This window comes from Gracilinanus agilis, chromosome 2 (assembly GCF_016433145.1).
Source record: "Gracilinanus agilis isolate LMUSP501 chromosome 2, AgileGrace, whole genome shotgun sequence".
Lineage (NCBI taxonomy): Eukaryota > Metazoa > Chordata > Mammalia > Didelphimorphia > Didelphidae > Gracilinanus > Gracilinanus agilis.
Window position 1 is genome coordinate 63069464 of NC_058131.1, and position 15968 is coordinate 63085431.

Here is a 15968-nt window from a genome sequence, read left to right on the forward strand (position 1 = left end):
AAAGAGATTTCCCCATGGTTCCATAGCAAGTTGGTGACTGAGCCAGGATTGGAATTCAGATCTCTTAACTTCCAGCTCCCCACCACAGGCTCAATGGATAGCTGTCCCATGGAAAGGGGTTTAGATGGCTTCTGAGCCCCAAAGAATGGAACTAGAAGCACCAGAATTTAGGGGAGGGAGAAGGGAGTGGACATTATAAAGAAACAGATTGAGGTTGGTGGTAAGGAAACCTTTCTAACCATTAGAGTTGTCTAAAAATGGAATAGGCTGATTGGGAAGCCTCCAAGTGAAGTCAGGATGACCACTTGCTATGGGGGTGGAGGGAAGGTCCTGCTTGTCTTAACCCTAAGATCCCTCTGAGGTCCCTATCTGGGATGCTACGGTTATCCCTATTTTGCCCTCTCCTCCCTATCCCTGCAGACCCTCCCACCTGCACGATGACTGTGAAGAAGACCACCACAATGGTTGTTGCCACAAAGTAGTCCTTGGCAGGGACCTTGGTCTTATCCAGAAGGATGACGAGAGCAAAGGCCACAGCCCCTCGCAGGCCCCCATAGGACATCACCACCTGGTCAATCTTGTCCAAAGGGACCAGCCGGAACTGGTTCAGCACCCATGTCTGCAGGACTACGCCTGCAGGGGAGGGAGGCCAGGTGGGAGTAGGGGCAGGGGCAGGGGCAGGGGTAGGGAAGCCAGGTGGAGTTAGAGGTCAGAGCAGGGGAAGGATTAAGGTCTGACAAGGGCTAGAAGGGTGAGGATTTAAGGTGTGTAGGGTTAAGGTCAAGGTAGAGGCAAGGGCTTTGACTGAGGGAGACAGCAGGAGCCAGGGATGGGGGAATCGGTAGGATGAGGAGAAGGAAATGGGAAGGCAGCCAGGGCCAGGGCAGTACCGAGGGCACGGAAGAGCAGGATGAAGAGCAGGGTACCAAGCACCAGCCCAGTGTCCCAGGCCCACTTAGAGGAGTCAACAGCAGAGATGCCAAGCAACATGAAGATGACAGTCTCGGCACAGCTGGCCAGTGTCTTCATGGTGTATTTGACAGCCGTACGGGACTTGTGGGAGATGTTAGCCTCCACATACTTCTTACAGCCCACCCCGCACATCGTCACTCTACCAAAAGAACCGACAAAGGAAAGGTTTGTTAGAAAGAGCAGCAAAGACAACACATTCTGCTTCTACTACAATCATAGAAATACAGGGTTTAGATCCAATGCCACCATGTTGCCACCCTGCCAAAAAATAGTCGTCCAATCTGTATAACTGGAATTTGGGAGATGACATTTAAAAGTATATATATTTTTTTTTCTATAGACACGTGGGAACTATCAAACTACATTTCCCGTGGTCCAACAGGTTTCCGGTTCTTTGGGCATGGGGACGCCTGTGTCACCATGCAGAGGACAGTTTAAATGGGAGGAGAATCCAAAAGGAAGCGCTCTGAGCTAGCAGGCACGGGAAGGTACAAAAGGTAAAAAATGGCGAAGGCAGTTTGAATACTTAAAGGCGTGGTCTAATGATTTTACCAGCATGGCCATGGCTTTAATTAAAATACTAATTTATATTATTATATCAGTCTTTATTATTTTTAATCGTAACAATCCCCATTGGAAGACTTCCCAGAAGCCTGCCTTGTTGTCTCCAAAGATAGCCCTTCCACTTTCCAGTGGCTCCCATGGAAAGGAAGTTTTCCCTCTTACTTGAAGCCTAAATCTGCAACTTCCTCACTTTTGTCCTATATCTGTCCTTAGGGGCCAAGGAGAACAATGCTTATCCATTGTCCTCCTGCCCAGTCTCAGGGGTTTTAGCAGGCAGGAAGGAAATTAGGGAAGCCTCAAGGGGAAGGTGGTGGACAGAACTAAGTAGAGAATCATGTAATTTCAGGGTTGGAGGAAATCTGATGGAACCTCTAGTCCCAGTTTCTGAGCCTGGGGTCTGTGAAGATTGTTTTAAATATGGATAGACAGACAGACAGACAGACAGACAGATAGATAGATAGATAGATAGATAGATAGATAGATAGATAGATGGATAGATGATAGATAGATGAATGGATGGATGGATGGATGATAGATAGACGAACAGTTGGACACAGACAGATAGATAGATGGATGGATAGACAGACAGATGAACAGACAGATGGATAGACAGACAGACAGACAGATAGATAGATGGACAGACAGACGAACAGACAGATGGATAGATAGACAGATGGAGAGAGAGGGGGAGAGAGAGAGAGAGAGAGAGAGAGAGAGAGAGAGAGAGAGAGAGAGAGAGAGAGAGATGAATGGTTGGACAGAGACAGATAGATAATTGCATTTCAATGTAACTTGTTTTCTTTGTAATCCTCTGTGTATATTTAAAAATATTCTTCTGAGAAGGGGTCCCTAGGTTTCACCAGAATGACAAAGACAAAAAAAAAGGAAGAACTCCCCATCTAGAAAGACATTTTATAGATGTAGGAACCAAGGCCTGTAGAAAGGAAGGGATTTCCCACCAAGGCCCACAGTGGGTGAGTGACAGAGCCCAGACTCGGTGTCCTGCCTCCCAGGCCAACATTACTTCCTGCATGGGAGGAGAGAGTAAGGAGACCCAGAGAGTCCATTGGAGTCCAACTCTAAGTCACCCTCCAACAAGAATTGAAGTTTGCTGGGAGCACTTTGGCAGAGGGCACGAGGTCTCAGAATCCCCTGATCCTCCTCCTCTGGAGCAGCACAAATCCCAAAGAGAACTGCCCCGTGCGGTCCAGTCGAGAACACTAATAAAGCAATACCAGATGTTCCTCTGGGTCTCCCAAAATATCTCTAGGGCTTCATCTTGGAACTGGACAGGGCAACAGGGAAATATTACCTTCTGGTACCAACTAGGCCTCAATTATTATCCCTAAATATTATAGTGATTATTATTATCTCCACAGGAATAGTAGTGATTGTAATGATAATGACGAACCCTAGAGAACCCCAAGGTTAATAGAGTCATCTAGGGTATATGGTAGTTAGAGTACTGGAACTGAAGTTAGGATTGACCTGAGTTCAGATCCATGCTCAGACTTAGCCTCTTGATTTCTTCATCTGCAAAATGGGGATAATAATAGTACCTACTATGCAGAGTTATTCTGAGGATCAGATAAGATATTTAATGGTAAATTATATAAATATATATAAAACATAAATCATCTCCCTGAGTTCAAATCTTGCCTCAGATACTTACTAGTTGTGTGACCCTGGGCAAATCACCTAACCATGTTTGCCTCAGTTTCCTCTTCTGTCAAATGAGCTTATATAATAATTATTAATATTATGTTCTCTCCTTCCAAACAACCTTTTGAGGTGCTACAAACTCCATCATCCCTAATTTACAAATAAGAAAATTGAGGCTCAAAGATAAGAAGTAATTTGTCTGTGGTCCCATGGCTTGTAAGTGTGAGGGTTGGGATCTGGAACCATGTTTTCTTAGCCGAGGTCCACTAGCTTGCGATGGCCCCATAACAGTAGGTCTGGGCACTTAACAGACTTCTGCCAAGTTATTTCCAGGATCATGGAGTTCAGAAATGGAAGAGCTGTTTGAGATCTGAAAGTCCATCTAGGTCCAACCCATATCTGAGCAGGGATCCTTTCTACGTCTTCAATAATCAGTCGTCCAACCTTCTTCTGCAAGCCTCTGCTGATGGGGAACTCACCCCTTCCCAAAGCAACCCCATTTCCCTTTGGGAAAGCTTCAGCCAGGGATGCCCGCCGTCCTCCCTCCGAGCCGCCTCGCTCCCGTGGTCCCCTCCCCGGCTCCCCAGGCTCCCGCCTCCAATCCCAAGGACTCACGCAAGGATGGCGGAGAGCGAGGCCATCTCCGCTGTGAGGTAAGCAGCGTAGGCCAAGAGGAAGACCAGCAGAGGCTCGATGATACGGACCCGCTTGGTGAAACGTGTGGTCAGGGCCAGGAAGAAGGCAAAAACTAAGCCCACGGCTGCCCCGCCCAGACTGACCACAAAGAGGGAGGCTGGGAAGGAGGCCGGCCTGTCAGCATGGCCCCCCCCTTCCTCCCTCCCCCAGCCCAAACCACGCCCAGACTGCCGAGGCCATTAGGTGGCAGGGGGGGGGGAGGGGAGGCCGACTTCATTCCATCAGGGACATCGGGGTCTCGGGAGCTGGACGGGAACTGGGTTCAGAACTGAGGCTTCTCTTACCCTAGAGATCAGCCTTCATTGGGGAAGGGGCAAGAGATCCGAGCAGAGCCTAGCTAGGCTTTCTCCCTCCTTCCTGGCCCCGAGGAAGGACTGAGCACCCCGGGGGAGAGTGGACGAGACCCAAGAGGCCGGGGGAGGGCAGGGAGATACTGACCGACTCCTTTTACATAGTCAACAGGCTGGACATTGACTGAGCCCATCTCCACGAAAGAGTTATACACCTTATACAGCACCTGCGTTGGGAGAGAAGGAATTGGCCGTCACGGTTCTGAAGAGCTCCGGGCTTTACGGAATACCTTCTCGACAACAACATTGCCTACTGGAGAGGCAAGTCATGAAAGGATTCTATCCCGGCAATCCTTCCATTCCCCAAAAAGGTGGGCGTGGGGAGCTCTCAGGATGGACATCTCCCTCCACCAACGCAAATGGGCAGCTCGTCCATAGCTTACGTTCGGTTTTGGTTTTCACCCTTATTTTCTGTCCTAGTAACAATTCTAAGACAGAAGAGTGGCACGGCTTAGGCAAACAGGATCAAGTGACTTGCCCAGGGTCACACCGCTAGGAAGTGTCTGAGGCCAGATTTGAACCTTGAACCCAGGTCCTCCCCGCGCCAGGCCTGGCTCTCTATCTACTGAGCTACCCAGCTTCCCCTCGTTTCCATAATGCTTTAAGATTTTCTCACAACCATCCTGCGAGGTGGGTAGTACAAGTCTTAATATACCCATTATACAGATGAGGAAAACAAGGCAGACAGGGACCCAAACAAAATCAGCGAGGCAGAAGGTTGCATAGTAGATGGGAGATAGAGTGCCAGACTCAGGGACAGGAGAGTTCAAATCCCACCTCAGACACTTGCTAGCTGTGTGATTCTGGGCAAAGCACTTAACCATGCTCTGCCTCAGTTTCCTCATCTGTAAAATAGGGATAATAATAGCGCCTATCCCACAGGGTTATGGTGAATCTCAATATCTAAAGCATTCTATGGAGCAACATAAATGTTAGCTATTATTATCATTTACATAACAAATAAGGGGCAGAGGGGGAATTTACAGCTGGATCTAACGACCCCAAGTCTGGAACTTTGCCCCCCCCCAAGTTTAGCCCCTTATTGGTCAGCTCTGACCCAGCCCTGGGTCTGCTAGGAGAGGGAGACATGCCCAAGAACCCAAGGCAGATGGCCCCATGGGGGACCTGCCTGCCCTCCGCTGGTGCCCTCACCACTGTGACTGCATCGTTGAGCAGCGACTCGCCAAAGACAATGATGAAGAGGGTCTCGTTGACGTGCACCTCCTCAAAGACCGCCAAGACGGCCACAGGGTCCACGGCAGAGATCAGGCTTCCGAAGAGCAAGAAGTCAAGCAAGCCAGCTTGTACGGTGGAAGCTAGGAAGAGAGAGAGAGACCCCCAGAGGACCCCTTTACTTTCCCACTCCCCTCCTTATTAAAGGCAGAAATTGCCCCCAAACTCCACAACCTGACGATAAACAACCAGTGGGAGCCCAGCCTGAGAACCAGCCGCCATACTCTTTGGCAGGGGTATCAAAGGATCCCTTCTTAGAAAACCACAAAGGAACATTATCTATGTTTCACTGTATTTTCATTTAGTTAATTAAATATTTCCCAATTTACACTTCCATCTGGTTTAGGCAGAAGCCATGTTTGATGCCCCAGATGCACGATGGAGGAAGAGAAGCCATGGTTGACGCCCCTGATGCACGATGGAGGAAGAGCTCTGGTCTCAGGCAAGTCTTTAACTCTGTGCTGTTCCGTTGGACCTGACTCCTCCTGACCCCACTTGGGACTTTCTTGGCAAAGACACTAGAGTGGTTTGCCATTTCCTTCTCCAGTTCACTTTTACAGATGAGGAAACCAAGGCAAACCAAGTTAAGTGACTTGCCCAGGGTCACCCAGCTAGTAATTGTCTGAGGTTGGATTTGAACTCAGGGAGATTAGTCTTCTATCTGCCTTACGCTAACAACAAAAAATTAAAAGTTTGGACTACTTAAGCTCAGGGATCCCTTCGGACTCCAAATCAATAAACATGAAGTCTGGAGACCCAGATTCCTTCCTATTAGCCAAATGAGGCAACTCTCTTCTCTGAACTTGTGTCTTCAAGGGGATGATAATGTTTATATGAACTATTTCATGGGGATTTCTAAGGTCATAGATTTATCTAGATGGGAAGGGAATAAGCATTTATTTATGTGTTTATTTTTTAACCCCTTCCTTCTGTTGTAGTATCAATTCTATGACAGAAGAGCAGTAAGGGCCAAGCTGTCAGGACTAAGTGACTTGCCCAGGGTCACACAGCTAGGAAGTGAGTATCTGAGGTCAAATTTGACCCCAGGTCCTCCCAACTCCAAGCTCTATCCACTGTGCTCCTTAGCTACCCACTTATTAAGAGCCCACCATGCGCCAGGCACTATGCCAAGCACTTTGCAAGTTTTATCTCATTTGAGTTAAGAAGACTTAGAGGACCTCTTGTCCAGCCCCTTCATTTTACAAGGGAAAAATTGGAACCCATGTCTTCCAATTTCCGATCTATGGCTTTTTCTACTGTACTATAGGAAAGTTTTTATAAAACCCAATTTACTATTTAAAAAATAAATTGGGGTCACTGGGCAACTCAGTGGATTGAGAGCCAGGCCCAGAGATGGGAGGTCCTGGGTTCAAATGTGACCTCAGACACTTCCCAGCTGTGTGACCCTGGGCAAGTCACTTAACCCCCATTGCCCAGCCCTTACCACTCTTCTTCCTTGGAACCAATACACAGTGTTGATTCTAAGACAGAAGGTTGGGGTTTTTTTTTGTTTGTTTTTTTTTGTTTTTTAATTTTAAACCCTTAACTTCTGTGCATTGACTCATAGGTGGAAGAGTGGTAAGGGTAGGCAATGGGGGTCAAGTGACTTGCCCAGGGTCACACAGCTGGGAAGTGTCTGAGGCCGGATTTGAACCTAGGATGGCCTGGCTCCCAGTCCACTGAGCTACCCAGCTGCCCCCTAAGGTTGGTTTTTTTAAAAAATGAATAAAAAATAAGTTAGGGGTAGTAGCTAGGTGGCTCAATGGATAGAGACCTAAGCCTGAAGACAGGAGATAATGGGTTCAAATCTGGCTTCAGACACTTTCTAGCTGTGCAATCCTGGGTAACTCATTTAACCCCAATTTCCTAGCCCTTGCTGCTGTTCTGCCTTGGAACCGATATTTAATACAGATTCTAAGATAGAAGGTAAGAGGTTTTTAAAAATAAAAAGTAATGTGCTATTATTATTATTATTACACCTAAAATCATAGAATGTCAGGTATAATAATGAAGGTCCACTATTTCCGCTCCAGTGGGGGATCGACTTGCCCAGACTTACAAAGTGAATGAGTGACAGCATATACTATGGAATGGAAAAAGCAGTGGTCTGAGAGGTCTTGCTCTGATATTTAGTAGCCTTAGAGTATCCCCGCACAAGCTCCTGGCCACCCTCAGCCTCAGTTTTCTCATCTACAAAATGGGGACAAGAGCCCTGCCTTGTTGTTCTGAGAAAAGCTTTTTGTAAACCTCGTGAAATTATTTGCACTTCATAGAATGGTGGAGCCTCAGAGGTTGCCTGTTCTGATCCCTTGTTTTACAGATGAGGAAACCAAGGCATAGAGAGATGCGGTGACTTGCCCAGGGTCACACCAACAGCCCTGCTCTCCAGTACAGACCCAGCCCCATTCTGCTGGGTCATACACACACGTCTGTGGCATTGTAGGGAATGCCAATGTGATCATTTTACCGTGACTCAGATCCCTTGATTTCAAGACCAAGGCAGCTAGGAGGGGAGTAAATGATCATCTGTAACATTTACAAAGCACAAAATGTCTTACAGATATCTCATCTGACTCTTTCAACCATGGGAGGGAGGGGCTATTAAATCTCCAATTTACAGATGATCAAAATAATAATAATAGCTAGCCTTTTTAAGAGTGCTTACTGTGTGCCAGGCACTGGGCTAAGCCACCTACAAATATTATGCCATTTGAGCTCCACAACACTGAGAGGGGAGTGTGCTATTATTATCATCCCCATTTCACAGAGGAAGAAACTGAGGCTCACGGAAATTAAGAGATTTGCCCAGGGTCCCGCAGACCAGATTTGAGCTCAAGTCTTCCTGGCTCTAAGTCTATCACTCTAAGCCACCGTACCAAAAGACTTGGAATAAGAAGACTTTGACTGGATGTGTGACCTTGGGCAAGTCACTCAGCCTCTGCCTGCCTCCATTTCCTCTTCTGTGAAATAGCCATAATAATATCCCCAGCCTAGTGTGAAATAGCCATAATAATATCCCCAGCCCCTGAAGGCGGTTGTTGGGGTTCACAGGTTAGGAGATGTAATGGGCTTTGCTTTCTTTGCCAGCCTTCTGGTGATCTATTATTCGCCCTTGCCCCCAGCTCTCGCCAAATGGGCCCCAGCCAGCTCAGCTCCCAGGGAAGGGAGCTGCTCAGACCTGACGGCGGGAGCAGAGCTCTAGCAGGGCTGCTAAGTGGCTGAATAAATGTTGAAGGGGGAAAGCCAGCCAGCCACATGGTATGACAGGTTCCCCATCCCCACAGCCCACACGCAGCTGGAGCCCAGCATTTGCTCAGCTCTGCGAGGCTCAGCTGGGATCATGCTGTTCAGCTGCCGCTCGGGAGGGAGGGCACAGGCAGACTCCGCTGGCAAAGGCTGCCCCGGGCACCGAGGACTCTCCCGCAGAGTCTCCTGGGAGGCCACTCGTCGGCGAGGTGACCTTGGGCATCCTACATAACCTCCCTGAGGCTCCGCTTCCTTAGCTATGAAACGAAAGAGTTTCATCGTAGCCTAAAAGATCTGGAAAACCCCTTCTCAAAAACAATAACCCATCTTTCTTCGGAGCTTCCAACACGACGACCCTGTGCCTCAGTTCCATCATCTGTAAAATGAAATGAAGGCAGAACGAGGCCATGCCTTGGAGTCAGGAAGAGATCCGGGTTCAGATCTCAGCTCTGAGACAGACTTGTTAGCTGTTGGACTTAGACTTTGACCAATTCACTCAATTTCTCTCAGTTTCCTCATCTACAAAATGGGGCTAATAACACACACCTGTTTTACAGGTAAGCTTTTATGAATAGGGACTATTATTAGCATCATCCTCATTTTACAGATAAGGAAACTGAGGCTTAGATAAATTAATTGATCAAGGTCACACAGCTAGAAAATGGCAAAGGTGGGAGCCTGATCGACGTTCTTTGACTCCGGTCTCATTATACGATGCTATTTCCATTACCCTAAATGTACATCCAGTAGCAAAGACAAGCATCTTGTCCTTCCCAGACCTCTGAAGCAGAGATCAGGCAGCCGGGTTTCCCCTTCTTCAACCTAGGTGGATCCTGGAGACCCAGAGAATAGTCAGACTTACCCATAAGTCCAGCCTGCTGGACGCCCCAAAGGGCAGCCCCTGTAGTGAAGGAGTTCCACAGCGTGCCCACCACAGCGTAGGTGAGAATGGCCCCCAGGTTGTCAAAGAAGAGCCGGCTGGGCATGAAGTAGCCCGAGTCAAGTACAATCGGGGGCAGAAGGAAGAGGAAGAAGGTGCCCGGCTCCAGCTGGTACTCTGCTTTCTTGGCCACAGCCAGAACAATGCCTCCCAGGGCCAGACCCAGCAAAATCAGCAGGCAGCTTTCGGGGACGACGGAAGTCACTTTCCGGGAGAGGTGGAAAACTACAATGAAAAGGCAAATCAAGTATCTGTTGGGCAAGGTCTGAATGACCCGTCCTGTCGCCTTTTGTTCTACCCCTCTCTAATGCACCAATCATGTAACAGTAATGTGCAATCTATCCTAACTGTGACTGGTGTCCGTGAATACTGGAGGGGATCTCCGGTAGTTGTAGACTCCCCTTAGAAGGTGAACCCCTTGGAAGCAAGAACTGCCTCTGTTTTTCTATTTGTCACCCAAGCACAGTGTTTTGTGCCCAGTGAGGACTCAATGAATACTTTTTCATTCATTCTTACCATTTGCTCCTCTACTGTATACATGCCATTCCCCATCTCACCCCCAAGCCTCCAGTCTACCACTCCAGCCTCTTCCTTTGGGAAAGAGTCAAGTCTCAATACTGCCTTTGCTACTAGAAGTTATTCAGTCAGATTGACTCTTTGTGACCCCATTTTGGGTTTTCTTGGCAGAGCTCCTGGGGTGGTTTGCCATTTCCTTCTCCAGTTCATTTTACAGATGAGGAAACTAAGGCAAACAGGGTTAAGTGACTTGCTCAGGGTCACACAATCCCTAAGTCTCTGAAGCCAGATTTGAAATTATGAGGATAAATATTCCCGACTCCAGGACCAAGCAGGGCTCTATCCACTGTTCCACCTAGCTGCTTACTACTAGAAAGAATGTGTTAATTAGCTCCCGCTTTGGCATTTCTCACTATTCCTATGATTTCCCAAACCAAACATACTTTCCCTGGCCACTATTGTCCTAAATGTGTTGTCTCATCCCCTTTGACCCTAAGCTCCTTCAGGACAAAGATTCTGTGCGCCCAGTGCTTGGCATATAGTGGTCATTTAATAAATTTCTTTTTCATTCATTCCTTCATTCAGGCTACAGGTGATCAGGGAAGGTTTTTTGTTGTTGGGTTCTTTTGGGGAGGGGCAATGACAATTATACCAGGCATGCAAGGGCAGAGAGGATTTAGACAGGTAGAAAGGAAAAGGTTCAAGGATAGGGAGCATTAGGTAAAGGAACCACCTGGAACTTCTTTTGCACGTCCACTAACCCAGAGCCCAGCTAGAGGTCACCCAATTCAGGGACCAGAACTAGGTATTTCTGAAGGGTTTAGAGGTGAGGAAGATGGCACTGAGTGAAAACATCTGGAATTGCTACCCATATTGCCTACTACTCCTCTAAACAACCACTTTAATATGGGCACACTAATTACAGGATCATGGGATTTTACTGTCAAAAAAGATCTTGGAAGACTAGCGAGATCACTTAGTGGATTGATTATCCCTCATTTTACAGATGAGAAAGCTAAGTCTTAGAGAGGAAAAACAGAATTGGAATTTGAACCCAAGTCATCTGACTCCAAAGTCAGTGCTCTTTCCTCTTAGGATTGCCACGCTATTTTTGCTTTCTCCTCCCTGCCCTGCTCTAACTTCAAAAGTGCCCTTCCTCAAGGTCCACCTGAAATCCTACCATCTTTGTGTCTACCATCTTCTCTGTGTACCTTAGCCTGCAGTGATCTCCCCCTCTTCTGATGCCTTGCAGGATTTACTTCCTTGTTCCCTTGGTGCCCCAGTTATGCCATAGTTAGTTTGTATGTGTGCATGTCCTGTCTTCTCTGAGGGATTATAAATTGTATTTTTGTATATCTCACAGTTCCTGCTTAGGCTAGGGACCTTGGCCTTGCTCTGAAAGACATCATGGAGAAAGAGAGAAGGGGATGAAGAAGGGCAGGAATGAAGGCACCATTCTACTCTCAATCTAGAGGCTTGATTCTTGACCCTCTCTGATTTTTGCCACCAACATCATGAGACATGGTGGAGGAATCTAGGCATCCGAGCTACCATGAAACAGGGTAAGATGGACACAGAAACGAAACCACAAAAAACTGATTTCCTTTAGAAATACAGCTAATAAATAGATGAGCAGAGATAGAACCTGAGGCTCCTAATATAGATCCAGTATTCTTTCCACAATACCACACTGTCTATTTAGGGGTAGCCCCTCAACATGTTCCCACCTTCCTGCCTGCCTTTGCCCATACCAGTTCTCCATGACTACCCCACTGGTATGCCACCCTTCTCTACTGCTCTAAGAATCACTCTTCCTTCAAGATTCAGTTCAAGTTCCCCCTTTGCCACAAGGCCTCCTCCAAGAACCCAGTCCCCTAGCCTTTCCAGAAAACTATCCTTTCAATCCCTGAAGCACTTGCTACCTACAACCATCCTTTTGGCATGTATTGTCTCCTAGGGATCAGAGTTTGAGAGCTGGAAGGGACCTTTGAAGCCATCTGCTCCAACTCTTTCATTTGAAAGAGGAGGAAACTGAAGTAAGTGAAATGACTTTCCCAAGGCGACACAGGTAGATAGATGACACCAGAGACAAGATTAGACTTCAAGTACTCTGATATCAGTCAGTGCTCTTCCTGTCCCCCAATTAGCATCTGCAGCCTGGTACTCAGTTTTTGTTTTTCTGGCCACATCTTGTGCCCTCCAATGAGACTATGAATCCTCCAGGACAGGTACAATATTTTATGCCTCTTGATAATTCCCACTCTTTGTACAGCCGGGTCCAATACTCTACTTGGAATAGATGGTCAATCAATGTTAATGAACCAATTCCTCTTCTTCAAGAAGTGGGAGGGTAGAATTAGTCTCTACTACCATCCACCCCCCCCCCCAAGAAGATAATCTGAGTTTGACTCTTCCAGTAGGTACAATCAGGTTTTTCAGAATATTCATCTCTCTCCAAACCCCAGGGAAGATTAGCACACTGGATCAGCGGTTCTGAATCCGGAAGACCATTAAAGATAATCTCTCAACCTTCTCAATTTACAGATGAGGATCTGAGATCCAGAAAACATTAAGTCCAAAAGCATACAGGTAGTAAGTGGCAGAACAAGGATTCCAGTTGGGTCCTCTGTCTCCAGACCCATCATGCTTTCTCATGTACCATGCCACCTCCAAAAGGAGAAGCTAGAATGTCTGTTTAGCCTGTGTATACCCAATGGAGAAACAGTGGTCTCTTGAATGAAGAGCTTCATGTTTGAAAGGGGTGTGTGTGTGTGTGTGTGTGTGTGTGAGTGTGTGTGCTGCCTCCATTTATTCTCTGAAGAAAGGCCTCTCTCTCCCATCTCCCATCATTTCTTGCAAGCAAGAAACAGCAGCATGATTTATGGGGGAAACTGCAGTAATTTCAGAGTTCAATCATGCTCCATATACCAGGTAGAAACTCCCCTTGGTCACTCATTAAAAATACAGATTCTGGGCCATCAAACCCCAAGGGCATCTCCTGCTGCCTTCCTCTCCCTGCTTCCTGGCCCTGTCATACTTCTTCCCACGCTGATCCTGACTTACAGACTGGCAGATCATCCTTCCCTTTACCTCTTTACCCTCCTCCCACCTTCTCCCAGGCACCAAGGCATTCCCTGCCCTCCCACACACACACACACACACACACACACACACACACACACACACACACATACACACCCCTCTATCTGCCTCCAGTGACCCTGGATGCTCAGGGCTTCCCTTCCCAAAGATCCTATGAGCAGGGGGATCAATGCTTCTGATCCCCAAAGATGTTTCTGAACTCCACTTTTCTGTGGTTATTCGGCTGCAGCAGAAGGGTACAATCATTTTCTACCTCTGGCAAAGACTCAGTCAGCCTGAGAGCTGTCTCCCTGGGTTTCCCCTGGATTCTAGGTTACAGAATTTATCCATGAAGGCTGCACAGTGGGGAGGGGAGGGTACAGACAGTGCTAGTCGGCAGCCATAGGAAAAGAACAGCAATTGTCAGCTGTAATAAGTCACATACACCCATCTCGTGGAGCCATAAGCACAAACCCAAGGGGAAGGTGAGGGAGGGGCGACTCATTTCAGGTGTGTATGTGTGTGCATGGGAGGAGGGGAGGATCAGACTGGCTGTTTTACTGAATATGAAGATGGGGCAGTGATAGTTCAGAGATTCCAGCTGAATCAAAGCCCAGTCAGGGAATAGTAACCATAGAGTAGAGGGGACCAAAGATTTCATCCCAACCACAATCAAGATTTACTAGGCGTAGGGGGCAACTGGGTGGCTCAGTGGATAGAGAGCCAGGTCTAGAGATGGGAGGTCCTAGGTTCAAATCTGACCTCAGACACTTCCTAGCCTTGTGACCCTGGGCAAGTCCCTTTGCCCCAATTGCCTAGCCCATACCACTCTTCTGCCTTGGAGCCAATACACAGTACTGACACCAAGATGGAAGGTAAGGGTTAAAAAAAAAAAAGATTTATTAAGCATCAGTTCCATGCAAAGTACAGTTCTGGACACAGGGGAAACAAAGGCAGAAACCAAAAGTACCTACCCTCAAGGAGCTTACATTCTAGGTGTGGGGATGGTGGGGGTGGAGGTTAACATTTTTTTTGTTTGTGATTTCATGGGTATATGGGATTGTTTATAAGGAAACTCCCTCTCCTAATGCATATTAGCACCAACTTACAATTGAGATCACAGAGCTGCCTAGAGCATGGAGGGGTTAAGTAATTTGCCCAGGGTCACACTGCCCAGCATGTGTCAGAGGCAGCACTTGAATCCAGGACTTGGTGGATCCCAAGCCAGTTTTCCAATATGCTACTGCCTTTCACATACAAGATGAGGTAACAGAGAGATCCAGAAAAAGTGCTCTAGCAACATCTAATCAGAAACAATATTTTCAACTAAGGAAAGGGGGAAAGGCTTTATGGGGGAGCAGGGAGAGGTGCCACTCGATGAAGCTGAGCCTTAAAGGACTAAAAGTGTTTTGAAAAGCATCTGGAAGTTTGCCTTGGAGAGGAACAGGTTACCCTGAACAGTGTAGCATTGGGCAGCCAGCCAGCTTGGAAGCACCCAGAAAATAGAAGACAACAGGGGAAGATCTAGGGGGAGGCAAAGTAGACAGCCACCTAGGACGCCATGATGTGGGTTACAAGGAGGCCACTTTTAAAAATATTCCTTCCCGTAGATATACATATCTCTCAGATTAACAAATTCTGCTCCCCTTGGCTAACAGGGATTCATTTTGTGTTAAGTCAAGTCGTTTATGTTACAGCGAAGGCTCTAGGGCCTCTCTGGAGATGGCACCCAGGGGGCTCCGGTAATTGGTAAAGCCTGCCCTGGGCCCTGGCTAGGCAGGAATATTGAGATCCAGTATAGCTGGTTCCCTTGCCAGCTCCACGGAGAACTCTCTCTGTGACCCGGCTAACTCCACTCACTACCCACTACTATGCCTCACTTTCCCTGATGTTGCCTAAGGGAAAACTCAATCTCTGCCTTCGAGACTTCCCTGGAGGACAGCGAGAACCAGAGGGGCAGGGATGGGGTAGGGGTTGGGAGGTGGGGGGTCGGGGCATCAAAGTGGAAGCAGAAGCAGAGAGAGGTTGAAAGACAGGGCCCGGAGGAGGGGCAGTGAGGCGGAATGGAGACTGGAGATAGAAGAGTGGGGTGCTCCGCAGAGGAGGGCGCTGGGGAAGCAGAGCTGTGCAGAAGCCCCTGAGAGAAACCGAGACAGACGAAAGGGAAAGGAAGTGGAGGGGAGCAGGAAGGGGGAAGCCGGAACGTGCAGATTCGTAAACTCCAGGTGTCGCATGCAAGAGGGTGAGAAGATGGAGGTGGGGGTGGGGGCGATGGGCAATAGTGTATGTTCCGCGTGCAGAGAGGGAGCCAGGCGAGGGGACACGGAACCCCAGACTGCGACTGGGCCAGCTCTGGCGCACTCACCGATCTTAGCCAAGCTGGCCACCAGGATCCACACAGCCACCAGGTAGGGCGCCTCCACCTCGTGCCATTGCCAGCGCAACAGCGCTAAGCCCGCAGGGGGCAGAACTGACTCTCCCGCGGCCTCGGCGGCCACTCCCGCCCCTTCCCCGGGCAGCGGCATCCCCAGGAGGGGCAACGTGGCCGGCAGCATCTTCCCCCGGCCTGGCCCGGCCCGGCTCGGCTGCCGACAGCCCCGTCCCCACGTCTCCCTCAGCAGCCGCCGCCGCCACAGCTGCTGCCGCCGCCTCCCGGGCGCCCCAGCGTCACAGGCACGTGGGGCTCGCTCCCCCCAATCCCGGTCCCG

At 48.4% G+C, this 15968-nt stretch overlaps 1 protein-coding gene across 1 annotated transcript in view; it reads right to left on the reverse strand.

Annotated features, from left to right (window-relative positions):
- SLC9A5 (solute carrier family 9 member A5) overlaps positions 1-15815 on the reverse strand; it is a 32465-nt gene extending 16650 nt beyond the window's left edge. The window contains exons 1-7 of the mRNA XM_044660589.1: positions 15626-15815; positions 9586-9888; positions 5397-5560; positions 4333-4411; positions 3814-3991; positions 891-1111; positions 431-633 (exon numbers count right to left, since the gene is read on the reverse strand). Of these exons, the coding sequence (XP_044516524.1) occupies positions 431-633; positions 891-1111; positions 3814-3991; positions 4333-4411; positions 5397-5560; positions 9586-9888; positions 15626-15815 (1338 nt within the window). The remainder of the gene's footprint in view (positions 1-430; positions 634-890; positions 1112-3813; positions 3992-4332; positions 4412-5396; positions 5561-9585; positions 9889-15625) is intronic.
- Between the last annotated feature and the right edge of the window lie 153 nt (positions 15816-15968).